We start from the raw sequence: 26417 nt of genomic DNA on the forward strand, positions 1-26417 counted from the left end.
GCGCACATCCATTCACTCGATTCCTCGAAAGCAACAATAGTAAAATGAATACAACTTCCCTAACATTAACCCTAACCCAAACCCTCAAGCCTGCCGCACACGGCTGTGTTTTGTGCTGCGCATCGGCCACGCGTTGCTGACCTGGCGCAGCACAAAGAAAACGAAAAAAAAAAAAAACACAGCGTTTCGTGCGCGGCCAATTAACGGCATCGAATTTCTGTGCGTGTGGATAATATCACACGTACGTGTTTTGATATATCTTCCACGTGTGGCAGCATTGAACAGCGTGCGGAGTGGCTAGTTGTCAATTCACACTCATTTGCGATTGTTCTTGCATTGTCTCGCCTTGGACACGGAGCGCAGTTGAAAGAGAGCGTTCACCACGACGTTTGATCGATCAGTCTTGGACATGCTCTATGCGGTTGCCTGATATGCGAGAGTGCGAGCTGAGAAAAAAAATACAATGCGTCCAAGCGAACAATCAAGCGAACAATGCGATTGAGCTTGAATTGACACAGCCACTCCTGCTACACGCTGTTCAATCTTCCACACGTGGAAAGCAGGCGCGATATTAGATGGGGCACATCCGGCGGGCCGTGCCCCCCCTGTAAACCAAAAAAATAATAATTAATTTACATTATTAAAAAAATTACAAAATTACAAAATTACAAAATTAATTTTTCTCAATTTCAATGTGTAAATAAGTTACATAGACATAGGTTACAGGTCAGAAATTGTGACATCATCGACCATTTTTGTTAACGATAACTATCAAATTTTGTCAGCTCATGTCTTCTGAATTTCTGCCAAAGAAAAATCCTCAGAGTCATTACAAGAATTTGATTTTTAACGTTTGTAAGAGATTATATTTCTGCTGCAACTGTTATATGTCATACATGTATGTAACCGGATGTTTCATTAGGGGAAGAAAGTACCAATTTTATTTTGCTTCTGTAATGACACATACTCATACTAATCAAACATTCTTTCAAGTTTGAAATAGTATTCGAGTTATTCACAAAGATTTGATTTTGAAATTGTATATTTTTCTCTAGCTGCAAAGGTTATTTGATATGTAATGTGTTCTTGGTAGAACCACATGTGATCATGTCAGAAATATATAATGGTTAAACATTCAGATGTAATTAATTTCTCGTACATTTGACGGTCTTGCTCCCCCGCCATACCTACTGATTATGCTAGGTAATACACGCACTGATCGAGACATCTCTCATCAGCTTAATTTGCATGTCTTAGACTGCATTAAGTGAAGTTTAAAAACTACGCAGGCTATCGACGATCGTATAGTCCACTCAGACGTTGACATCATTCTATATAAGCTACTGAAATTGGTGCAAAAGGTCTCCAGTGTAGTTTCTCCTTAGCCACTATATATAGCCCCCGTAGGGGCGCTGATCTACGATGGGGCGGTCCAAGAGGGCGGTCGGAGCCCCCATTTATTGCTGCCTGCTCCATTTTTACGCAAATAACATAGAGAAGAGAAAAAAAAAAAAAATCAGGTAAGGCTCTAGCTTTGCAAAAATTTCCAGACCCCCGCGCCCCTTCGCGTGCTCGCAAGGTATGCAGAGTTAAACTCAGGTGGTTAGACCCACTCCTTCCGGCCCCCTCCGTGGATCGCAGAATCGTGTATTCGCGCCCTGGCCCCCCTCACAACGCTGTCGCTCGCTGCGGCTTGGTCAGCTACTCTACCTATACTACTCGTCTTCACAGATTTTTCAACATCCCGAACATTCTCATACTTATTAGGTGATTTGACATCATCATTTGCCTCCAAAAGCTCCCACCATCTTTTATGAAAGTTCACATTCGATTCCGCCCCTTTTGGTGGGAAGAAAAAATATCAAACACGTGTGATATTTTCCACACGCCAAGAATATACGATGCGTTTGCGAGTGGCGCAGCGAACGCTGTTGTATTTAGTGTTGCGCCATCAGCACGCGTGGCGATGGCGACAGCGTCCAAAACACAGCGTTGTGCGGACGCTTAACACTAACATATAATCCAGACATTTTATATAGTTATCAACGAACGGGTCATATATTTACGAAAAAAACATCTATCATTCATCGAAAACTGAGTGTTCCTAAAAACCTCATGATATACAAAGCTGACTGGGATAGCAACTGGGCGTGGCAAGGCTGGCTTGGGGCGTGGGGAAGGCATAATCGCTTCACCACTATCTGGCAACAAGCCCCACAGTCCGGCTGTTCACCTCGCTCTCCTACACGCTACCACTTTAGGACTAGACGTAAGAACGCAACTTCCCGCACTAGACTAAGAAGACTCTTAAGTACTAATAGCAGTCTTTGTGTGCTGAGTCAAAGAGTGTGTGCCAGCTTAATTTAGGTGAAGCCTACGAGTGAATAATAAGGCGCGCGACGTCGGTGCGTGCGTTTGCGAAGGGGGGGGTAACGGGGGTTACTTACACGTGTCACAGTGAAAAATAAACTGCTTTTCACAATTTCACAGTTTGAAAATATGCTCTTTTGAACAGATCCGGGGAGATAATCCAGTTACAGCCAAATAGTTTCAGACTCGATCAATAAGCATAGGTCATAGAAGGTATACACATAGTTGTAGGTTACTTGCACTAACAACTTCTAAAAAACAAAAAATTGCTATTGCCGCTTTCGTAGATCTAGTGAACACTAGTAGATCGGGCCATATGTTGTTGAGTACTCGGAACTGTGAGTTTGCGTTTATGTTTGTCTGGTGAAACTAGTGAGATGAAACCACTCTTGGCTGTGTAAGCGTGCAGTTAGCTTGTTATTAGTCTGGGGAAAATGGTGTAATAAGAGGTCTCTTTGTCCTCGCTGAATCTATGCATGTCAGGCTACGAGAATTGTTAGGCCGGTTTGTCACCGGCTTTCAGAACCGTCTCGAAAAGACAGCAGTACTGCAAAATTCAGCCAGAATTTCCACAAATATAGCCTATTTTTATTTTTAATCCGGGTGGTCATGCCCCGATAGCTCCGCTTAGCTGCAGATAAGTATTGAAAGCTGTTAGTTATATAGGTTAGTAGTGTATTAGTATTAGTTGTGGGCTGATGTATGTGTGTATCTATGTTTACCGACGCACGCACGCACACACACACACACACACAACACACACACAACAACACACACATCACACACACGAACACAACACACACACACACTACACATCGACACACACAACACACACACACACACACACACACACACACACCACACAGCACCACATCACACGATAACGCATGACTACTGCTGCAAGCATATTTTTGTTTTTTAGAGTAGTGTTGTTAGTCAAGAAAATACATTGTATCACTTCTATGACTTTATCTTATGATGCGAGTCTTGAAATTTTTGCTGTAAACTGATTATTCCCTGCCGTGATCTGTCAAAGGAGCATTCATTTTCACTGTGAAGATGTGAAACAGTTTATTGTTCACTAGTGAACTGTGAGACAGTACCCCCTATACCCCCCCCCCCAGTCAACGACGACCGACGTCGCAGCGCCTTTTTCATGTAGGCCTAATTAGCATCGAAATGTCATAAGAACAAGAGGGACCTTTAGCAAGGACCTTTAGATATGGGTAAGGGTTTCAAGGCTTCAGCCTGAAGACCGGTGAACCGGTTTGCAATGGTGGGGGCATTTGCCCCCCCCCCCCAGTCCAAGCCTTTGCACCCCAGTTGCCCCCCAGTCAGCTCCTGTACAAAGGTTTTTAGGACACAGTTCAGAGGAGCAATGACAATATTAATTTTACTCCATATAGGCCCAAAATATGTTGCCTTTCAATCTTTGAGTTTTAACCCTATAGTCTATGTAATTTGAATTCTTATTGAATGGCAGGCCTCCCAACCTTCCGATTTTGTCGGAAAATTTCCACTTTCTTATCCATTTCCGCTGCTACGATTTTCCCCTCTATTTTTCCGCAAAACAGCAATTTCCGTGGAATCGTGGCTAGCCTTTATTTACAACACTAGCGCACTACAGTAAAATTAGAAGTTTCGATATAGATCCGAAGTGCTCTACACGTGTTTTTATGTCTCTGTTTAAAGCATACAGGGGCTTTATTCTTTACCTCAAACCCTAAAAGCTGAGCCCCCTGGACCCCCACCAGGGCTTTGTCCCTGGTCTCCACCAGGGCCCGTACGGCCGGCTCTTACACGATCGCAACATTTTGCCACCTCCCAATTTTTTTTTTCTTACCCTCAGCTTGCCCCCCCCCCACTTTTACAATCATGGTGCCGACACTGCCCATGCACACCCCGTCTAAATATAATTCAAGTACCCCCTCGATCCCCGGTGCTACCTATGCATGGAACAATATATACATCAGAGCTAATAATGACAATTGTCATTATAGCTCCTGACTATACATGTATATATATTATATATATATATATACAGGCCCGTAGCCAGGGGTTCGGGGGTTCGAACGAACCCCCCCCCCCGAGCCACCCCCCAAGCAAAAAAATTTTTTTTTTTTAAATTTGCAAGAATTTCACCTCAGGTCGCTCCATTTTAGTGTAATAATTGCAAAATCTCCATCGTGCGGGAGGGTGAACAGTGAACACCCCCCGCTCCCCCCTCCCCCCGGTCGGTCGCTTGGCTCCCTCGCCTGGTCGCTTCGCGCCCGAGCAGGGGCGTGTACAGGGGGGGTCCAGGGAGTCCGGACCCCCCCTTGCTCGCGCAGAAAACGCATCTGAGGGGGTGTAATTAAAAAAAAAAATTTGGGTTACGGTTAGACTCCCCCTGGTACAAATCCTGTACACGCCCCTGCCGAGAAAATTGCCAACATTGAAAAACGAACCCCCCCCCCAATATAAAGCTGGCTACGGGCCTGTATATATTATACATATTCTCTGTTTCGAAGTTGGAGTATCATCGTGCAGCTCCGTGTAGCATCATTGGAGATCTATGGGTCGGCCGTTTAGCTTCTGTTCGTAGCCTGTAGATGGCGCCTATATGCTCTTATTTGATACTTGGTATACTTTGTAGTTTTTGATGTCGTAGGACAACTGTCACTGTAACTATTCCCGGCCTATTGGTAATAATAATATAGTATATTATAATATACTACTTAGACTCTGTAGTGTACTACTACTAGTGTCTCTATATTCATATGATTGGTACGAAATTTGGTATATTAAAAAAACCACGAAACCACAATTAGTAACGTAAAATCATCATGTCAGATGCATTTCATCTTTGATATTTTCATTGTCTTGCTTCATGATAGTTTCATCAAGTCCGAAACTTTATTGCTCTTCTCATGTGCCTTCTAGTTCTAAGCTTTTTACACACTGAGAATACTATATAGACCTGTTGTGTGTTAAGCAGGGTTTACACTACCGACTTTGAGTTGTCGAATTGCCGAATTGTACGAACTTCCCATCGCCCTTACTGGCCTTAGGCCGGTTCAAGGATAGAGATGATGTCCAGTACGGTGATTGGATAGGATGATGTTAGTTGATAAGATAGGACTGGACATCTTCTCTATCCCTGAGCCATTAAAAGGCCATCTGTCAACAGAGACATCAGCGCAGATGCCAAACACCATATACATATGTACATACACATGTACACCATGTACATCGCTGCACTCGGCCATTCAAGCGCTTTTATCGCTTTCTGCCTCTTGTCCCGGTCTCTATATTCAGCCTTGTCTACACGCCACAGTCATTCAGTCTAGTCTACACACCACATGCATTGAGCCTTCTCACATAAAGTATATTCTCATATAAGTATTCTCATAAGTATATGAGATTTGCCTTCGATTCATCGGAGCATTCCTGGACAGTTGACAAATTCTAGATTCAGACGAGGAAAACACTACTATGGCACCAGAGATAGGTTTCTACACTGAACCACTGGCTGCAGGATCACGTCCACCCGCGCACACTACATCTGTGGCAGATTTAGGGGGTGGATTGGGTGGCTATAGCCACCCCCAATTAATTATTGACAAGTATAATAGTTGCACGGCTGTACAAAACGGTACCAGCATGATGCATGGGTTAAATTATGTAATTGAGTGGCAAACCAGAGGTTACAAGTTCCTTTTGCAGCTTTTTTCACAATTCCAAGAAAGTTCATGTTTTGCTGTTGCCCTCATCCCCGCGGTGGTCACCCCAACATATTCGATAATAAGCCCGACCTAGACAATGCCCCCCCCCCGCCCTTGTACATAGTCATGTCATAGACAGTTCATAGTCAGAATGAATTAAGGCTGTACATGTACTCAAAAGTACCTCAAATACCATTTCCCACACGCCGCAGAAACGTGCGAGCAAATGGTCTCCCTCTGGGTGGAGGGACACACCCCTGATTGCTGTTCTCTGATTGGCCACTTGGCAAAAAAACGTCCAACTCGCCTACTCCGAGTTGGCGAAATTAGAACATTACATGTTCTTATCTCCCAACTAGCTGCTATCGATCGGTTGGACGTGCGCCTTTTACGTTTACACTGCCGGTTGTCAATTGCCAAATTGCCAAGTTCGTACAATTCGGCAACTCAAAATTGGCAGTGTAAACCCAGCTTTATATGGTATACTTAGGTGTGTACAAGTTGAAACACTTGTGCTACCTTCATCTGGTATTCAAGTGAAGATGGATGGCGAAAGTCAGCCCCCCACTTTCAAGAAGGTGAATAAACCAACTAATACTAGTAATAGGTTATTACTATCAGTATCAGCCTTAGGGTACACTAACCCATTAAACGATTTATATTCTGTGTGTTATGTTTAGCTCCAAAAAACGGTCATGTATTAAAATAACTATATTGACGTAAGCCTTGCAGTCTAGCCCGGCTATGCTATACTAATTTCTATGGTGGCACTACAATGTATCATTGCATGTCCCAGCTATTACCATTAATTTCGACATGCATGAGTAGTCGTGACTTGTGTTAGTATCGTCCGAAGCAAAAACAAATTAGACAAGGGGACCTCAGATCGATGATACCTTGCAGGGTCAGTGCAGTACCACAGTGTGGTTCCTCTGTCTAGGCCACCCCTAGTTCACTACAATCAACAGCCAGCCCTACAGTCCTAGTACAGTGCAATATTACTAGAGTTGCTATATAGCACTGCAACTAGATCTTTAATTGCTATCTAATTTATAATGCATGTAAATACATTTACATGCAATTATTGTTTCAGGCAACAGTGAATAGCATGATGCAGACGCATTTCACGGATAAAAAAACAAAAGGTCAGTTCAGTACTTCCAGCTTAGTTTAGGCATTTAGTCATTCTTGCAATGTTAATTGTGCTCAATAATTTTTTCGTAAACAAATGCTGTTCTATTCTCGCACCAGTCTGATCAGATTGTTGTAAATTCCTAATTTTACACAATATATTTGATGTAGGTTAGTTATACTATGAGTAGTGTTCTTTTGGTTGGCAATGATAAACTCAAATAATATATGCGCAAGTGTTTATAACACGGTATGGCAAGTTGTACATTGATTTCCTCGACTATAACGATTTTCTAATTTTTCAGCAAATCAGGTTTCAGTGAAGCTGATGACAGAGCTTCTGCGAGAATTCGCTACAGGTATAAATTCTTGTGGTTCATAAACCTTGTAACCATGTATGACGTAAATATGTGAACTGATTGACCCACTCCAAACTCAATGAATTACATCATTGACATGTTACGTATAGCGATATAAATAAGTGATAATATTTTTTACTTCAGAGGGTGCAGTCCGTTCTGGCATACAGGCTAAGGTAATTATTTATGGTCACGTATATTATATTTGTTATGTGAAGTGAACTTATGAACTAATTGACAAATTTATTGGAAACCAAAACCTAAGTTGGTTAGACAAATTTTAAACAGATACTTTGGCTGGGAGCAGACTACATTCATACAAAAAGTCATGGTTACACTAATAATTATAATCTAAGTTAGTTTTATCTCAGATAAAAGGAACTTTCAGATTATAAGATAGATTCTGGTGTAAGATTTTTAATACCTGGTAATTTCTTTACCTTTGACTTTTGTCTGACAGCGAGAGGGATTGGATATGATCACAATTGAACATTTTGAGAAGATTCTTCCACAACTGGTATTTGTAAATTGATTGTATTTGTATATAGATTTGGTGAGGTGTGCTGTATGCACATTAGATATATATATACAGGTTGTTAGCATGCTGCCACAGCGCTGTCAGCCCAGGTTACCAGGCACGGCTAAGTTGGTATGACTGGGCTCTCCAGCTCCAGGCTGATGCAGCATGGTATCAAGAATCCATAATAGTAATTTTCTATTATGGACTCTTGATGATACATCCCCACATATAGCAAACGTCTCTATTTACATTGCATTGTATAGGTGTGGCTATGTCTAGTTGGGCACATGGCGTTTTTTGCATGGGTATGAGAATTTGACCTTCATTGCCCATGTGCAATGTAATATACCAAGATTCTAGTTAATAGATTACTTGATAGTTACTTAATAGTCAGCAGATTACTTATTGTTAGCATTTTTGAAGCCTTGTAATCATGTGTTTATAGCAGGGAAATTTCATCTTGAATTGCCATTCACCCAAAGTTTTTTGTTATTTCAGCTGCTGGACTTCTGATGTCTGTTTCTCCATTGGAGATCTACTGATGGTTTGATTTGGAAGTAATTTGGAAGCAGTATTCATGGTTTACAGTCTCCATTACAGTTACTGCGCTATAGGGCTGTGCCCACATGCATAAGCGATCCCTGCTATCTACTCCCGGTGTCACTTTATGGCGAAATATACACTAGCTATGCCGCTATGGGATTAAGGTGCAGTATTATGGCCCCAACCTATATAACAATGGTTAGCACAGTGTGAAACTCTGAGGAAGAGTCAGGCGCGAGTTCCAACACCTGCGGTGTAGCAGGTATAACAGTACTGCTGCGGAAAATTGGGGTGTCAATATTACATGTGCACAAATGAATGTGTTGCTGTTGCTAACACACGTGAGTAGAGTAAATTTTGCACTTCCCATCAACCTGCAAAGATACAGGAAAGCAATAACATGGTTATTTTTCACAGGGCTGTAGGCTCGAATTAAACTATGTCACATTTTGACTTTGTAATAATTTCTTGCACAGTTCACTCACATAAAAAAAAAGAAAACTAACCTTTTCTGAAAATGTGTAGCTATATTTTCCTAATATGTATATATTTTACAAGACGTCGCTTTAATAAATACTATATTTGAAATAATTATACATTTGTTTTTTACATTCACTATATTGAACATATACTTGGTTTGTCAGTACTGAGTTGATAACACTTTAGTGTCATTCCTCATGTACAAAAATTAAATGAAGCTTCAGGGCAATAATCTATGAGGTCCTCTGACAAGCTAACCACTTTGGTCCTTTGATGTTCAATTACAACAATTAAGTATTCTCATATACTGCTATGTTTCAAAGTATCACCAACACTGAGTCGAAACATCCAGAATGACGTACATTTTACATGGAATATTTAGTTTGTGCTAGTTGTATCCCCCGAACGAGTTCGGGGGGATACTATGGATTTGGCCTCGTCGCGCCGCCGCCGCCGCAATTTCCTTGTGAGCGCTCTACCGGCTGCAGTTCTTCTCGGATCATCTAGATCTAAATTTGGGACGATAGAAGGTCGTTATTTGTAGGAAGCGGAAATCACCGACAGAACGATATAATAGCGTTGGTGATTCAATGTGTTGAGTGTGGGGAGAGAGCGACGACTCATCGTTGGACGTCATGGTTAAGCACAAAATTTATATGTCGAAATATTCTACGAGACCCTTTACATTCTGCACGTTTTAACCAGGAAGGAGACCACCGACCTGGGTCGCTGATGAAATTTGTCACACAGGACAATAATATACATATATAATATATAGACATGTTATATTGGACCCTGTGTGCAAAACTCCGATGACAATCGGATTTAATGAACAGGCAGACAGAGTTTACAGGTTCTTAGCAATATTTCTCACATAGAAGTGTTTGTTACATGGCAATTGACCTGATTCTGGCCAACAACACAAAAAACGATTTGGCGTCTTCGCTTTACCAAACAGACGCACTTCAATGCCAAATTTAAAGATCGACAGATCGGTCAAAACTGCAAAAGCTAAAGGAAAATGAAATTATTAAAATGAAATTATGGCACCTTTCATGCAAATGCAATATTTTCGATGCAAAAGCATTGCAATATGGATAAGTAGTTCCAACAAATATTTCCTGCGTTGTCAGTGTAATGGAGGATATATATTGTATATATATATATATACCATATAACCAGTCGTCCAGATGGGGGTTGAGCCCCCCCCCCCACCCACCACGCACATACATAAAGGCATACGCGCATGCACACGCACGATCACACACACACACAATCAGCACGCATACATACTGACTGATGGATGACATAGGTGTCACAGCACCAAACCAGGTCACTGCGACTTCATTTCACCTTTACCTTGACCTTGATCATATTTCCCTTCGCTCTGTAACTCGGCCCCTAATTCACCTACGCTACAAAACTTGGTATACTTACACATCTTGAGGGAAAGGTGTGCAGAGTACCAAAACCAGGTCACTGCGACCTTTATTTTCACCTTTACTTTTGACTTGATCATATTTCCCTCCGCTCTTAACTCAGCCCTAATTGACCTAGCCGCGACCAACTTGGTATGCTTACACATCTGGGAAGGTCTGTCGAATACCAAAACCACCACTGCCCTTGACCTTTAGTTTGACCTTGACCTTCGACTTACATTTCTCTTTCGCCTCCTAGGGTAACCAGATTCCATATACTTGCACATCGTGGGGCAAGACCAGTTGTCTAACAAACCTTTGCCTTTGTGACTTATTTAACTTTACCTGCCTTCTACGTCCTTACAGCAGAGTATTCCATCATACTAGATCACGGGGGATACATGTAGTTGGCGGCAACTGCTCGTTTCTAGTTAGATACCGTTTTCCACTCTACCGGTAAAACGTGTACAACCGTGAAAGGCTCTTTAATCGAATTGATTATAATCGAATAAAATGCTTCATAATGGCAATCTTGGGCTTTTGCTGCAAAAATATCTATCAATATAATTTTAATGGAGGCACAATGCACTGGATAATGTCTTATAGGACTACTTTGAGCAAGAATGGTATCTCAGAATGCTCAATCCAATGAACAACATCACAGGTTACAGAAACCAGTCATCACCCTGAATTCATGTTGGCGCGTCATTCTGGTTAACATCCTATCAAGATCGTCTCATGATAATTTACAGGGAAACTCGATGCACCCTGGTTACTGACCCACTAGGATCCTCCAGGAGCACAAATGGCCTCTACACTACCGTACAGACTGTGCACTAAACGGAAGTGCTGTTGACACGGTCATCATAGATTGTGGAACGCCACTGTCACCCTGTCTGTCGACGCGTCATGACGTCACAGGTTGTGGAACACCACTGTCACCCTGTCATTGTGTTAGCACATCATGACGCACAGGTTGTGTTTAGCACATCACTGTATCACAGTGTTTAGGAACATTAGACGTCACAGGTTGTGGAACACCACTGTCACCGTGTCATTGTGTTAGCACATCATGACGTCACAGGTTGTGTTAGCACATCATGACGTCACAGGTTGTGGAACACTGTTGTCACCCTGTCTTCGTGTTGACACGTGACGAGCACGCTGCGGAACTTATCTAGCAGGGTGAGTAGCGTCGAGCGGCGAACGTTCTCACAGTACATGATCTCCTCCAGGTGATGGCACCCCTGAAAATATGGGCACAACCTGCAAAAAAGAGAGCCCACGCTTATTTGGATAACAAACTGCTTGTCTCTGTCACTGGTGTGTCATACTAGCTGGAATTAATAACTATAGAGTAGAGGTGTGCGATACACCAGTAAATAGTCATGTCAGATGTATATACCAGGCCTGATAAACCAAATTATTCACCCCTGATATAGACACATGGACGGTGCTTTGCCATCTAGCAGTAGCTTTTGATTGCAATACTTGGGTTCTGCTCATGTGTTGGCCGACTGACACAGCCTGTAACTTTAGATGCTACACTTGTATACTACGAGTACATTGCACAGCAAGTGTCTCAGCCTCTCGCATACGCTTGCGATGGCTCAAACTTGCCTAGCAAACATCTTGAAATCCTCGGGGCTCCGCGCAGCTGGCACACTAAGTATTGCCTCCTTCTCTTCTGAGCTTAATTCATCTGGCAGCAACTCCTACAAAGGAAATGATCAAGGTGATTCGCAAGGCATTGGTAATACTACGTGCTGTAAAGAAAGATGGGCTAGCGATACCGGATATCATCGACTGGACGTCGAGTTTCTCTGCAATTACCTTCAATCTTGTCGGAAGACGCCCTTCATCTAGGTCGACCGACAGTCCCGCCTTCATGTTGGCCATATCCGACTCTAATCCACTGTAGGAAGCGACGAACGACCCCTGCGGACTGCCGTACTCACTTGCCACTGCAATGAGCATTACGCGATGCATCCGAGTTAAAAGTGCGCGTTTGTCTGCAAGCGCCCGCGACGACGGCACCCAGGAAGTTGCCGGCAGCGTTCGTATTTTCTCGGCGAGCGTGCGTGTTTGTGAGGAGAGAGAAGCGCAGCGATCGACCCGTTTCACGTCTGGTGACACGTATTCGCGTACGAAAAATAGATGGCAAGCTATAGAGAATAATATAGATAAAATATAATGTAATATAATATAATAAAAATATAAATTATACTAGATAGATTCCCATGGCCGTTCATCGTCTGTGACAGGAGGGACGTTTCACGCCGCGCATAGAGAGAGAGGTTTTAAGAAGATGACATACCGGAGTCGGTGTCTGAGAAATTAGAGAGGCCAGATATGCGCCTGCTGTCTGCCTCCTGCAATTCCTCCTGACTACCATGTCCCACGGTATCCGTTGATCTGCAAACATTTGGTGATTCTATCAACACTCGACTCACAACAGGTGTCTGTTTTCTTTATTGGCATACGGGCAAATCTAGGTGTACGTACAGATTAATAAAGAAAAAACCTAAAAGTGGCCTTCACAGAAAGGTGTCCCTGCTATAGTAGTGCTTTCATTGTATAATTAACAATCAAGAGAAGCACTTAAATTGTCTTTTATAGGCGAGTGTTTGCTTGCTCATTAGCTGCCACTAATGTAGGCTTGACTGTACATAGACGAGTTACTAACTTCCCTCATAGTATATTGAGACATATAACGCCAAATAACAAAAAAAGACGGTGCAACTACTTTCTAGAGTCTAAGCGTATTTTGGAAAACAGAGATTCAATCTTTCTACTGCACTCTAGACGATAATCGTTACCTGCTCTTAATGAGGAGAGAAGAGGGACCGGACGTTGGAACCAAGAAGACGTAGGTATGCAGCTGCACCAACAACCTGTGCTGCAGCATCCACACGACAGTCTGCACCTGTTAAGTCGTCACAGACACACGTTACCACATGAAATCCAACGAAAACATCCTATTTAATCCGGGAAACAATGGCCACGTTAACAGGAGTGTGTTTATTCACTCCTAATATTAACCTTCCGGCACAACGATATATAGTGAACTCTCCACAATAGAGGTCCCCCCCGTCGTCGCGCGTCGCGCCGCCCCCGTCGTAGCACCGCCCCCGTCGTCGCGCGTCGCGCCGCCCCCGTCGTCACGCGTCGCACCACCCGTCGTCACGCGTCGTAGCACCCCCGTCGTCACGCGTCGCGCCGCCACCGTCGTCACGCGTCGCACCACCCGTCGTCACGCGTCGTAGCACCACCCGTGTGCGCCGTCGCGCCGCCCCCCGTCGTCGCGCCGTCTCGCCCGCCAGAGCGGCCGTCGTCGCGCGCGTCCAGTAGCGCCGCCCCCACCGGTCGGGTCACGGCCGTCGCGCCGGCCGCCCCGTCGGTCACGCGTCGCGCCGCCCCCGGTCGTCGCCGACGTGCTCGGCCGCCGCCGCGCCCAGAAGTCGTCGGCTCGCCGCCCCGTTCGTCGCGCGCGTCGTAGCACGCGCCCCCTGTCGTCGCGCGTCGTAGCGCCGCCCGCGTGTCGCGTCGTCTCGCGCGGCGCCCGTCCGTCGCGCGTCGTAGCACCGCCCCGTCGTCGCGGCGCGTCGCGCCGCCCCGGTCGTCACGCGTCGCGACGACCCCGTCGTCAGCGCGTCGGTAGCGCCGCCCCGTCGTCACGCGTGCGGCACGCCCCGGTCGTACAACACGCCCGCTCCGCGGCCGCGCCCCGCTGCGTCGTGCGCGTGAGCAGCGCGCCCGCCGGTGGTCGTCGCGCGTGCGCGCCGCCCGGGGGCCCCGGGTCGTCAGGCGCGTCGCGCCGCGCCGTCGTCAGTCGCGTCGACCCGCCCCCGTTGGGGTCGTCGCGCGTCGTAGCGCCGCCCCGGAGCGCCCGACAGGTCGTCACTGCGTCGCACCACGCGCCGCCCCGTAGTCGGGTCAAGCGTCCGCGCGGACCCGTCGTCGGCGCGTCGCACCGCCACCCGTCGTCGCGCCGTCGTAGAGCCGCCCCGTCGTCGCGCGTTCTCGCCGCCCCGGTCGTTCGCGCCGTCGTAGGCACCGCCCCGATCGTCACTTCGCCGCCCCGCGTCGTCATGCGTCTCGCGCGCCCCCGTCGTCACGCGTGCGTAGCAGCCCCCGTTACGTCCACGCGTCGGACCCCGCGCACCGCGCGTCGTCGGCGCGTCTCGCGCGCCCCGTCGTCGCCGCGTGCGCCGCCCCAGCGTGCCGTCGGCGCGTCGTAGCGCAAAAAAAAAACCCCGTCGTGCAACGGCGTGCGTAAGCACCGCCGCCCGCCGTCGTCACGTCGTCGTAGCAGGCCCCCCGTCGTCAGCGTCGGCACGCGCCCCGTCGTCGCGCGCGTCTCGCCGCCCGTCGCTCGGCGCGTCGCGCCGCCGTCCGCCGTCGTCGCGCGTCGGCGTCGCGCCCCCCCGTCGTCGCGTTCGTCTCGGCGCGCCGCCGCGTCGTCCGCGCGTAGCACCGGCCCCGGTCGTCCGCGCGTCGCGCAGCGTCCGCGCGCCGTCGTCGCGCGTCTCGCCGCCACCCGTCCGTCGCGCGTAGGCACCGCCCCCAGTCGTCGCGCGTCTCGCCGCCGGCCGGCCCGTCGTCGGCTCGCCCGCCAGGGGACAGGGTACCGGCCGTCGTCCGCGCGTCGTAAGCACCGCCCGCGCCGTCGTTCGCGGCGTCGCGCCGCCCCGTCGTCGCGGCGGTCTCGCGCGCCCCCGGTTAGTCGCTCACGCCGCCGCCGGTCGTCGGCGCGTCGTAGCACCGCCCCCGTCGTCTGCGCGTGCGCGCCGCCCGGTCGTCGCAGCGCCTCGGCCCGCCAGTTGCTCACGCGTCGCACGCCGGAGCGCCCCGTCGTCGCGCGTCAGGCTCGCGCGCCCCGGGCGTCGCGCCGTCTCCGCCGCCCCCCGGTCTGTCGGGCGCCTGCCGCCGAGCCCCGTCGTCAGCTAGCCGTCAGCGCCGGCCCGGTCGTCGGGTTCGGTAAGCACGCGCCGCCCGGAGTCGTCGCGCGTCGTACACGCGCCCGTCGTGCGCGCGTCGCGCGTCGCCCTGTCGTCGCGCGTGACTCGGCCCCGCTGTCGTCCGCGCGTCGTAGCAGCGCGGCCCCCACGTCGTCGCGCGTCCGGCCGACCGCCCGTCGTCGACAGCGTCGGCACGCCCCCGGTCGCGCCGCTGTCGTAGCGGGGCGCCCACGCGTCGTCACGCAGGCGACCAGTCCGGCGCGGGCGTCGCAGCCGCCCCCGTCGGTCGACGCGTCGGCGCGCCGCAGGGCGTGCCCGTGTCGCGCGTACCGCACGGGCCCCCCGTCGTCTGGGCGTGGCGTAGCATGCCGCCTCCCCCGTCGTCGCGCGTCTCGCCGCCCCGGGTCGTCGCGCGTTCGTAGCGACTCGCCGCCCAGTCGGTCACTTCAGCGCGGCCCCCGGGTCGTCATGCGTCTCGCCGCCCCGTCGTTCCACCGACGTAGCACCCCGCGTCGTCAGCGCCGTCCGCCCGCCGCCCGTCGGTCGCGCGTCGTAGCAGCCGCCCCAGTCGTCGCGCGTCGTAGCACGCCGCCGTCGTCGCGGCGTCTCGCCAGCCACCCGGGTGTCGTCGCATCGCTGCGCCGCCGTGCGTCGCGGCGTCTCGCCGCCCTCCCGGTCGTCACGCGTCGGCAGCCCGCCCACCTGTCGGTCGGCGCGTCGTAGCATCGCACCGCCGCCGTCGTGGCGTGGCTCGCGCGCCCCGGGGTCGTCGCTGCGTCGCACCGCCCCCGTCGTCGGCGGAGCGTCGCGCCGCCCCCTCGTCGTCGCGCGTCGCGCCGCACCAGTCGTCGCGCGTGCCGGCCCGCCCGTCGTTCGCGCGTCTCGCCGCCCCCGTCGTCGCGCGTCGTAGCACCGCCCCGTGCGTCGCAGCGTCGTAGCACCCCCCGTCGTCGCGTCGTCGTAGCGGCCGGCCCCCCGTCGTCGCGCGTCTGCGCCGCCCCGTCGTCGCGCGTCGTAGCACCCCACCCGAGTCCGTCGCGCGTCACGCCGCCCCCGTCGGTCGGCGCATCTCGCCGGCCGCCACCCCGTCGTCGCGCGTTCGCGCGCCCCGCGTCGCGCGCGTCGCGTCCGCCCCCCGTTCGTCGCGCGTGCTGCGCCGCCCGCCGTCGTCAGCGCGTAGCACCGCCCCGCGTGTCGCGCGTACTCGCCGCCCGGTCGTCACCGCGTCGTAGCACGCACACGCGTCGTCAGCGCGTCTCGCCGCCCCTCGCCGCCTCCGGTCGTCGCGCGTCGTAGCACCGCCCCGTCGTCGCGCGTACTCGCGCGCCCGGCGCGCCGCAGTCGTCGGCTCGCCGCCCCCGCGTCTCGCGCGCTCGGTAGCAGCCGCCCCCTGTCGTCGCGCGTGCGCGCCGTCCCCAGGCTTCCGTGCGTCGCGCGTCTCGCCGCCGCGCCGTCGTGCGGCGTCCTCGCGCCCGCGTCGTGCGCTCGCCGCCCCCCGTCGTCGCGCGTCGTACACCGCCCGTCGTCAGCGCGTCGCGCCGCCGCCCGTCGTCGCGCGTCGCGCCGCCCCCCGTCGTCACGCGTCGCAGACCCGCCCCCGTCGTCCGCGCGTCTCGCCGCGCCCGTCGTCGGCGCTGTACTCGCGGCCCCCGTCGTCGCGGCGTACTGCGCCGGCCCCGAGTCGTCGCTCGCGGCCGCTCCCCGTCGTCGCGGCGTCGTGAGCAACCCAGCCCCTCCGTCGTCGCGCGTCGCGCGCCCGCCCCGAGCGTGTCGCGCGTCTCGCCGCCCCCGTCGTCGCTCGAGCGACGCCGTCGTCCGCGCGTCGTAGCACCGCCCGCCCGTCGTCGGGAGTCCTCGGCCGCCCCCCGTCGTCGCTCGCCGCCTGCACCGTCGTGCGCGCGTGCGCCGCCCCGTCGTCCCGCGGTCAACGCCGCCCCCGTGATCGCGCGTCTCGCGCGCCCCGTCGTCACCGTCGCGCCGCCCCGTCGTGCGCGCGTCGGTAGCACCGGCCCCTGTCGTCAGCGCGTCGGCGCCGCCACGCCGTCGTCGCGCGTCGTTAGCACCGCCCAGTGCCGTCGACTCGGCGCCGTCGTCATGCGTCGCATCCGCCCCGTCGTCGGCGCGTGGCGCGCCGCCCCGTCGTTCTCGCGGCGTGCGCACCGCGCCCCGGTCGTCGCGCAGTCTCGCGCGCCCCCGTCGTCGCAGCCTCCCGCCCCCGTGTCACGGCTCGCGCCGCCACCACCGGGCCGATCGTGCGCGCCGTCGTAGCAGCGCGCCCCCGTCGTCGCGCGTCGTACACCGCCCCGTCGTCGGCGCGTCTCGCCGCCCCCCGTCGTCGCGCGTCACGCCGCCTGCCCGTCGTCGGCGCGTTCGGCACCGGCCCGTCGTCAACCGAGTGAGCGTTCGCGCCGCCCGGTCGTACCGTCGTAGCACCCCAGCGACCATCACGCGTCGCACCGCCCCCGTCGTCCGCGCGTTGAGCGCGCCCCCGACCTCGGACGCGTCGCACCGCCCCCGTGCGTGCGCGCGTGCGGCATCGTCGCGGCCTGTCTGTAGCAACGCGCCCCACGTGCGTCGCGCGTCGCAGCCGCCACGCGTCGTCGCCGTAAGCGGCCCCGTCGTCTGCGGCGTCACATCGGCTCGCCGCCCCGCGCGTCGTCACGCGTCGGCGCCCCGCCCCCCCGTCGTCACGCGTCGCAGCGCGCCCCCGGTCGTCGGCGCGTCGCGCCGCCCGTCGCGGCGCCGCGCCCTCGTCGCGCGTGACGCGCGCCGGGTCATCAACGCGTGCGCACCGCCTCCCGTCGTCAGCGCGTCGCGGCCGCCGCCCCCCGTCGCACGCGTCGCGCCGCCCCGTCATCCACGCGTCGGCACCGCGCCCCGTCGTGCTCGCCGCCCCCGTCGTCGCGCGTCACCCGCCCCCCCCGTCGTCGCGCGTCGCGTCGCGGCCGCCCCCGGTCGTCCGCGGTCGCACCGCCCCCACCCTCTACCGCGTCGGCACCCGCACCCGTCGTCGCGCGTTGCGCGCGCCCAGTCTCCACGCGTGCGCAGACCGCCCGCCGTCGTCGCGCGTCCGGCCAGCCCCGCCCGTCGTCGCGTCGTCGTAGCACCGCCCCGTCGTCGCGCGTGCGCGCGCGCCCCCTCGTCACGCGTCCAGCGCCGCCCGCGGTCGTCGGCGTCCGGCGCCGCCCCCGTCGTCGCGCGGTCGGCACCGCCCCGACGCTCACGCGTCGCGCACGCCCCGTCGTCGTCACCGCGTCGCGCCGCTCCCCAGTCGTCGCGCCGCCCCCGTCCGTCCGCCCCCGCCCGCCCCGCTGCCCCGTCGTAAGACGTCGGGTCACCGCCCCCGACCTCACGCGTCGCGGCTGCCGCCCGTCGTCGCGCCGGCCCCCCGTCGTCGCGCGTACGGGCGCTGCCATGCCCGTCGTGCACACCGTCGCGCCGCCCCCCGGGACCTCACGCGTCGCGCTGCCGGCCGTCGTCAGCCGCGTCGCACCGCCCCCGACCTCAGGCGTGGCCGCCGCCCGAGTCGTCACGCGTCGCACCGCCCCTGACCTCAGGCGCGTCCGCGCTCGCCCCCGTCGCGTGCCGCGTGGTCGCGCCGGCTCCCCAGCGTCGTCGCGCGGCATCGTAGCACCGCCCTGTCGTCGTGGCGTCGGCGCCGTCCCCTGGTCGTCGCGCGTCGCGCCGCCCCGTCGTCGCGGCGTCGTACGCAACGCCCAGTACGTCGGCGGCCGTCGGCCGCCCCCGGTTGTCGCGCGTAGCGCCGCGCCTCGTCGCGCGTCGCGCGCCCCCGTCGTGCGCGGTCGGCGCCACGGCCACCGGTTCGCGGCCGTCGCGGGTGCCGGTCCCCGGGTCGTCAGCGCGTCGCGGCCGCCGCCGCTCGTCGCGCGTCGTAGCACCGCGGCCCGTGTCGCGCATACGCGGCCCGGCGCCAGTCGTGCGCGTCGCGCCGCACCTCGTCGCGCGTCGCGCGCCCCGGGTCGTCGGCGCGTCGCGCCGCCGTCGTCGCGCGTCGTCGCACTCCGCGTCGTCGCGCATCGCGCCGCCGCCCGAGTCGTGCGCGGTCGCGCGCCGCCGTCGTCGCGCGTCGTAGCAGCCGCCTCGTCGTGCGCGCATCCGCGCACGCGTCCCCCGTGTCGTGCGCGTCGCGCCGCCACTTCGTCGCGCGTCGGCGCCGCCCCCGGTTCGTCGCGCGTCGCGCGGCCCAGTCGTCGCGCGTCGTAGCACCGCGCCCGTCGTCGCGCATTCGGTCGCCGCGCGCCGTCGTCGGCGCGTGCGCATGCGCCCCCCTGTCCGTCGCGCGTCGCGCCGCCCCACCCGTCGTACGGCGCCGCCCACCTTCGTCGGCGCGTTTCGCGCGCCCAGTCGTGCGCGCGGCGTCGCCACCTTACGTCGCGCGTACGCGCCGCCGCCGTCGTCGGCGCGTCGAATAGCACCCGGGCCCGTCGTCCGCGCATCGCACCGCCCCGTCGTCCGCGCGTCGGGCGCCGGCGACCGCGTCGTCGGCGCGTCTCGCCCAGCCCGTCGTCGGCGGTCGCGGCCGCCCCCCGTCGTCGCGCGCCGCCCACCGTCGTCGACAGCGTCGCAGCCGCCTCCCGCGTCGTGCGCGCGCCGACCCCGTGCGTCACGGCGTCCGCGCGCCGCCCGGTCGTCGCGCGGCAGCACGCGCCCTGTCGTCACGGCGTCGCTGCCGGCCCCCCCGTCGTCAGTGCGCGCTGCGCCGACCCAGGTCGTCCACGCGTCGCAGCGGCGCGCCGCCGCGTCGTCCGCGCGTCGGCGCCGGCCCTGCCGTCGTCGCTCGCCGCCCCGTCGTTTCGCGCGTCGCGCATCGCCCCGCGCCCGTCGTCACGCGCGCCCCGGTCGTCACGCGTCGCACCACCCGTCGTCACGCGTCGTAGCACCCCCGTCGTCACGCGTCGCGCCGCCACCGTCGTCACGCGTCGCACCACCCGTCGTCACGCGTCGTAGCACCACCCCTCGTCACTCACCTGCTGCACCTGTTGATGCGGGAGGCCGAGCGGGTTGCCCTGCTCGCGCAGCTGCGTCGGCAGCGAGAAGTCCTCCATGACGGCGTGCAGAGACATGCCGGGGAAATGCTCGACGAATCTCGACGCCAGCGTTGCGTTCACCTGTCAACATCGGTGATGCGTTGACACGACCGCGAAGGGCGGTCACGTTGACCAACACGCAGCGAGCGGTGGTTGTCATCGTCGGGGATCAGATTAGGGTTGGTGGAAGAGTTTGGTGATCGTATAGCTCCAAGTATAGCTAAACGTATTTCATGGCTAGGCCTAATCCAAATCATCATTCTAAATCTATATGAACATGTGTTAATATTATACATTAACTGTAAGATAGTATGACATATTAGCTGTACAGTAGCATAGCACATTAGGTGTAGGTTAGCATAGCACAGTACTTGTAGGCTCGCACATCACATTAGCTATAGGCTAATATGAGACGTTGTAGAGTAGCATGGAAAGTTACCTGTAGACTAGCATTCGGTGATAATACGTAGACATTGGTCTCACACAAGGGATAGATGATGGTAGCTTTTGCCCAGTACACTAGATGACTGACCAGATAGAAGACCTGTATAACAACATATATGCATTAAAATTACCAACTTGATATGAAATCCCTTCACAAATATTCATGGATTCAACTCGAGAAGTATTGCTCAACCTAGATCGAATGTGCTGCCTATAAAAATAAATAGCATTCAAGAGGATCCCTAGATTCATGAGACTAGATACACATGAATTTTCATGATAACTGATAAATCATTATCTAGGTATTACCTCCTTAATAGCATAACTAAATTAAACAGGGCCCTAAATTGTCAGAAACAAAAATTAGTGTAAACGTGTACTTTTCCTCCGAAAACCAGACCTCGATACATTGCATAGGAGAAACTCATAACTTCACAATATTTCCGTTAATGGTCCATGAGAAATACTTAATGTTAAGATTAATGTTAAGATTAATCTTGTTTCTGACAACAGACCGCAGAACCCTAACCATAACCCTAATTTCTAACTCCACCTCTAATCTAACCCTAGTCTATAGCTGTTATACCGACTCAACATGCCAGCTTAAAATTCCGTAAAACGTACACCCGAAATCAAACAAAGCCTTCAAGTATAGCCAGCCCTCATTTGTAAACCTAGCCCTACCCCTAACTCGTATAACCGCTGTCATCAACATTACGCTCCAGCCACAAACAACCATGGAACGCGTTTCCATCGAGAATCGCAGCGCCACCTGCCTGCCTCAGCGTGAGGTCAGCGTCGGCTCCCAGGTCACGCAGACTCTTCAGCGGGGTGGTGACGCGGAAAACGCGGATGAGCGCCGGCGACATGTCGGGCGAGAGTTCCGCTATCAGCTTGTTGGCATCGTCCAGCAGCAGCATGGCGTGGTATGGACGCAGCACCTCCAGACACTTGTTGATCTGCTCGGGCTGCGTAAACGATGGACGAGAGCAGGGTGCGAAATTAACGAGAGTCCGGAGTCAAATACTCCCTGATTTACTGTCGGACTCCCTGATTTGACATATGCAGGAGTCCGTGTGACTCCCTGAAAATTCTGCTATACTAACTAGTTCGTTCCGGAGCAGCGCTTCGCGGAATTACCGTATTTTTTCAGCTAATGACCAAAGAAAATTTGGCAGACGTGTAACCGCATGAATCTTAAAAATAAGCACATGCGTTATTGTTAATATCAATAATTTTGAACCTCAGACTGCGGACTCCCTCATTTTGCTGCGGACTCCCTCTTTTTGAGGGTCAGGAGTCCGTTGGACTCCCGTGTTCAAAAGTTAATTTCTACCCCTGCGAGAGTCACGACGAGAGTAACCGCGGCAACCGCGTCAGACGTGGACGAATTGCCGTTCCGTGTATTCTGATGTCAGAACTTGACCATAAAAACTATGATTACTTCATTAAATGGGTGTGTCACTCAAGGAGCTTAAACTTGAAACTTTGCACTAGTCTGCATTAAAGAAACTTGACCACATAAGGATCAGTACTTCATTAATCGACTATGTCACCAAAGGAAGTTGGTCAGAAAATCATGAAATACTATAGTAAAAGGCCATGCAATGAAAGAAATTTGGCCCCAAAATAACGAGTGCCCTGTGACGTAATGGTTGACATGATGACGTGATACACCTGTGGAGTTTAGATTGTTTTTCATGATAATTAAAGTATTATCATGAACAAAAACAGAGTACCTGTGACGGTGCTTACCTTTAATAATTTTAAACACATTGAATAATGAAGACGTGTGTACTCGTGAAACAGTCTGATATATATTATTCAATCGTGGAAGATTCACATTGCCACGTCCACGCCGCCATTTGCACTGTTTACCCAAACATAAGCGCCCCTAGCAGTGTGTACTCGTGAAACAGTCTGATATATATTATTCAATCGTGGAAGATTCACATTGCCACGTCCACGCCGCCATTTGCACTGTTTACCCAAACATAAGCGCCCCTAGCGGGCGATACCGAAAATAAAATGCGTACACCCGTGAAATGCCGCAACATCACCTTTATGACCATATGGTCGAGGAGCCGAGACTGGCAGTGTGCTTTGTGCGGTAGACAGAAGCTGACCTCAATCCAGTGGTTGACATTGATACGTACATCACCATTGCTACACAGGCTCAGGTAGACGTGCTTGAGATCACGCGCTAGCTCACTCTTGTTCAGCATCAGTGAGAACGGTGACTGGGAGTCAAAGTCAGCTGCAACGCAGCACAAACGTCTCATTTCTCTACCTCTTCACGCGCAAACCACAAGCATCTAAAGTTATTAATTTGCATTCACAAAATGAATGTTTACAGTTAGCTTCCATAAAATAAGTACTAGTTTGCTCTCATAAAATAAGTACCAATTTGTTTCCAGAAAATCAGAACTAATTACCTTTCATAAGATAAGTAGTATTAATTTACTTCCATATATAAATGTTAGACTTCTCAGGGTGTTAGCCTGGTGCACTGAGGCCGCTTTCGCAGTTGGGTGTGTTTGTTATTACGTTTGAGTGAGTGGTATATAGTAGTGTGCAAACATTTACCTTCAGGCAGTGCTGCCACCTCGTCCACGACCCCTAGCATGACCTTTGCTTCATGGCTGAGGTAGCCACATCTGTGCTCCTCGTGTCGCAGTGCTATTGCAAGCCGCTTGCTGAAGTCGTGGTAGCACTGGATGACAGAAATCGATGCTGCAGCCTGAACATAAACAACCAAGCCTGTTCTGTATTCACATGCGCAGAACTGGAGCAGTTGTCGCCAGTATCACTCAACAAAATACGCCTGCATAGATGTGACAACATGCCAAAAAGCATCGAATCAACACCATGTTTGAATATAATTTACAACAATAAGACAGTAAATAGCTATAAACTGATTTCAGTACAAAATATGCGAATAATATAAAGCTCCGAAATAAGCTCAAAAAACACATTTTTGTTTTTATTTGTGCCAAAATTTGAAGTTGAAAATCGGTAAAAACGTGGGGAAATACGTATCAAATGCCTTTGAGATTATTTAATCCCGATATGTGTGTATGCGTGTGCGTGCACGTGCGTGTGTGTATAAAAGAGGCAGAAAAGTAGAGGGGGTAGGAGTTAGATGGAGAAATAACTGGCAAAGACAGTAAAGGATCCTGAGAGAGGCATAAACAAAAAGATTTTTGCGAGTTTATGATGAGAAAAAAACATGGACATCTAGCCAAATGAGATCACATCTCTCAATGAATACCTTCAGGGCAAAGACTATATTGAACAGGATCATACTGGGCCCTTCACTCTTGGGGGATACTTGGCCTTTGCTTCCATAATGCATCAGAGTTGGATGACCAATGAATCGCAAGTCATTTATTTTTAACTCAAACTTCTGACCACAAAGTTCTGATTTTGTTGCGAGAATAGCAGCCAGTAGATCATCTGTAAAACTGGAGAAATACATGATTTGTAGAAGTATAACATATCAATAGATAAATACAAATCATCAGTAACCTAATGCCTTCAGAAAATAGAAATTATAGATCAACAAGTGTACACAAGTAGTGGATACTGCCATCGAACAGACATATCCACATTAAGGACCCCTCTGCGATTACCTTTGAGTGAGAGTTTAACAATGAAACAACTTTAATAGAATAGACACCTGTCTATAATGGGCACTTTTGTAGTTAGCCATGAGTGGCCCTTAAATACAGGTTCACTCTATCTGTATCACCTTGCATCCTTGCACACGTACCCAAACAAGTGTCCTTTGGACAAGCATGATCCTGGCCGTTTCTTCTCTACCTGCTGATCATCAGCTAATCTTACTGCATATGGATTCTGTACAGACTCTGGAACAAACAAATTGCAGTAAAAAATTAAATTTTACATTTAACCAGATAAGATGGAAGAGAATTCTAATATAGACTGACAGACACGAAAAAGCTAAACTTGAAAGAACCCTAGCTTTTAAGATGACACAGACACATGACATATCGAAATCAATGATCCACAGGCACTTGGAACTTTTCAATAACAAAATGATGGTATATAAACACGAAATGTATTTACTACCAATGTCTCAATGTTTCTCTATTCTCTTCGCCAATTATTAGTAATAACTTTCCGTAAATGCTCCTCTGCAACACAGAAGTTCACCACACGAATGCTGCTGTATACAAACAATAACATTAAGACTTTGGTAGTAAATACATTTCTGTTTATTTACCATCGTTTAATTATTGAAACGTTCCAATTAAGTGCCTGTGCAATGAATGATCAGGCTCGGATGACCGTGTACTACGAATAGTCGGAATACGGAATAGGTTTCATCGAATTAACAATCATGAATCAAACACGAGCCTCTTAATTGTTTGGTTAACGCTATTTGTAATAACTCTCTATCTCCTAAACTGTAAACACCTTCACTTCACCATGATACGGACAGATCTAAAACTTATAACGGTTGGATCAACGTAACCAAAACAGTGTCAGAGTGACAGTGCTCATACAAAGTGACAAACTATGGCTCATAGGGTCTATGTCCCCCAGGGTACTGCCGGAACGTACCCTGGGTACGGTCCGGTATACCAGAACGTTGTCCGCAAATGCAGACGTTATAACTCTGCTTTGCTAATCTGAGGGTGCAGGTTTAACCGCATACCTGGGTCTGCATTACCTGGGACCATTACTGGGGTCTGCGTCGACTCGGACTAACCGGAACGTACCTTAATTAGTAACTATTTGATATGGTTAGGGTTAGAGTTAGCGTTAGGGTTAGGGTTAGGGTTAGGGTTAGGGAGTAGGCGTAGGCAACTTCCTAGACTCGTTAGTGGAGTAGTAGCTCCAAGAAACGGTATTGCTAGGGTTAGAATAAACCGACCAGGCTCTCCGACTAGTTACACGGCGGAGGACGTGTAACGGCGGAGGCCTCTCGCCACGTAGTGTTAAGCGAGATGGGAACTTGTGGCTAGGGTTAGAACAATTGTATAGACAATCCGTCGCACAGCCTGGTCGGGCTAGTGGAGTAGGTGAGGTACGGTCCGGCATATTACTATCACATTAGATAGTACCAGTACGTTCCGGTATACCAGACCGTACCCAGGGTACGTTCCGGCAGTACCCTGAAGGACATAGACCCTCTCAGCCAAACTATGTGCCTATATACTAAGTAGTAAGTAGTAAGTAGTATTACTACTACTAGGATTAGCATTAGCTCTAGTACTATACCCCGCGTACAGTTGGCAGTTGCTGTATGCGGGCTATAGTATAGCCTAGGGCTCTAGTACTACTACTACTACTAGTAGTTTTATTGGGACCCATGTTCTCTATCCTTGGGCCGTACTAGTGTAGTACTAATAGTAGTAGTAGTACTAGTAGAGCCCTAGGCTATACTATAGCCCGCATACAGCAACTGCCAAC

General features: G+C 52.3%; 2 protein-coding genes across 4 annotated transcripts; one reads left to right on the plus strand and one right to left on the minus strand.

Moving 5' to 3' along the window:
- The first annotated feature begins 4976 nt into the window (after window positions 1-4976).
- Window positions 4977-9221, plus strand: LOC106806942 (centromere protein X-like). 2 transcript variants are annotated; one of them, XR_001393603.1, is made up of 8 exons: window positions 4977-5054; window positions 6565-6652; window positions 7168-7219; window positions 7511-7564; window positions 7709-7740; window positions 8025-8081; window positions 8583-8647; window positions 8785-9221. XR_001393603.1 is itself a non-coding variant. In XM_014809127.1 (7 exons), exons 2-7 carry the CDS (start codon window positions 6617-6619, stop codon window positions 8595-8597), a joined length of 246 nt encoding a protein of 81 aa, XP_014664613.1. In that variant the 5' UTR covers window positions 4977-5054; window positions 6565-6616; the 3' UTR covers window positions 8598-9221. The 2 variants fall into 2 exon arrangements, 1 of the variants encoding a protein (XP_014664613.1); XM_014809127.1 differs by having other exon boundaries at window positions 8583-9221.
- A 2329-nt stretch (window positions 9222-11550) lies between these two features.
- Window positions 11551-24847, minus strand: LOC106806941 (nitrogen permease regulator 3-like protein; the record flags this gene model as incomplete). 2 transcript variants are annotated; one of them, XM_014809126.1, is given in 12 exon segments in its annotated part: window positions 11551-11791; window positions 12146-12240; window positions 12359-12489; window positions 12843-12940; window positions 13345-13451; window positions 20475-20615; window positions 20974-21078; window positions 21755-21946; window positions 23135-23235; window positions 23565-23718; window positions 24250-24442; window positions 24751-24847. In XM_014809126.1, coding segments are annotated over 12 exon segments (1574 nt in total), but the record flags the coding sequence as incomplete, so codon positions are not given.
- Between the last annotated feature and the right edge of the window lie 1570 nt (window positions 24848-26417).

The sequence above is a fragment of the Priapulus caudatus genome, unplaced genomic scaffold (genome assembly GCF_000485595.1).
Source record: "Priapulus caudatus unplaced genomic scaffold, Priapulus_caudatus-5.0.1 Scaffold186, whole genome shotgun sequence".
Lineage (NCBI taxonomy): Eukaryota > Metazoa > Priapulida > Priapulimorpha > Priapulimorphida > Priapulidae > Priapulus > Priapulus caudatus.

What these genes read in the sequence shown, in the direction of transcription:
- LOC106806942 (XM_014809127.1), top strand. Translation starts at nt 6,617, where the DNA reads ATGGATGGCGAAAGTCAGCCCCCCACTTTCAAGAAG. An exon ending in AGCCCCCCACTTTCAAGAAG is followed by an intron (nt 6,653 to 7,167) that starts GTGAATAAACCA and finishes TTATTGTTTCAG; the next exon opens with GCAACAGTGAATAGCATGAT. An exon ending in CACGGATAAAAAAACAAAAG is followed by an intron (nt 7,220 to 7,510) that starts GTCAGTTCAGTA and finishes CTAATTTTTCAG; the next exon opens with CAAATCAGGTTTCAGTGAAG.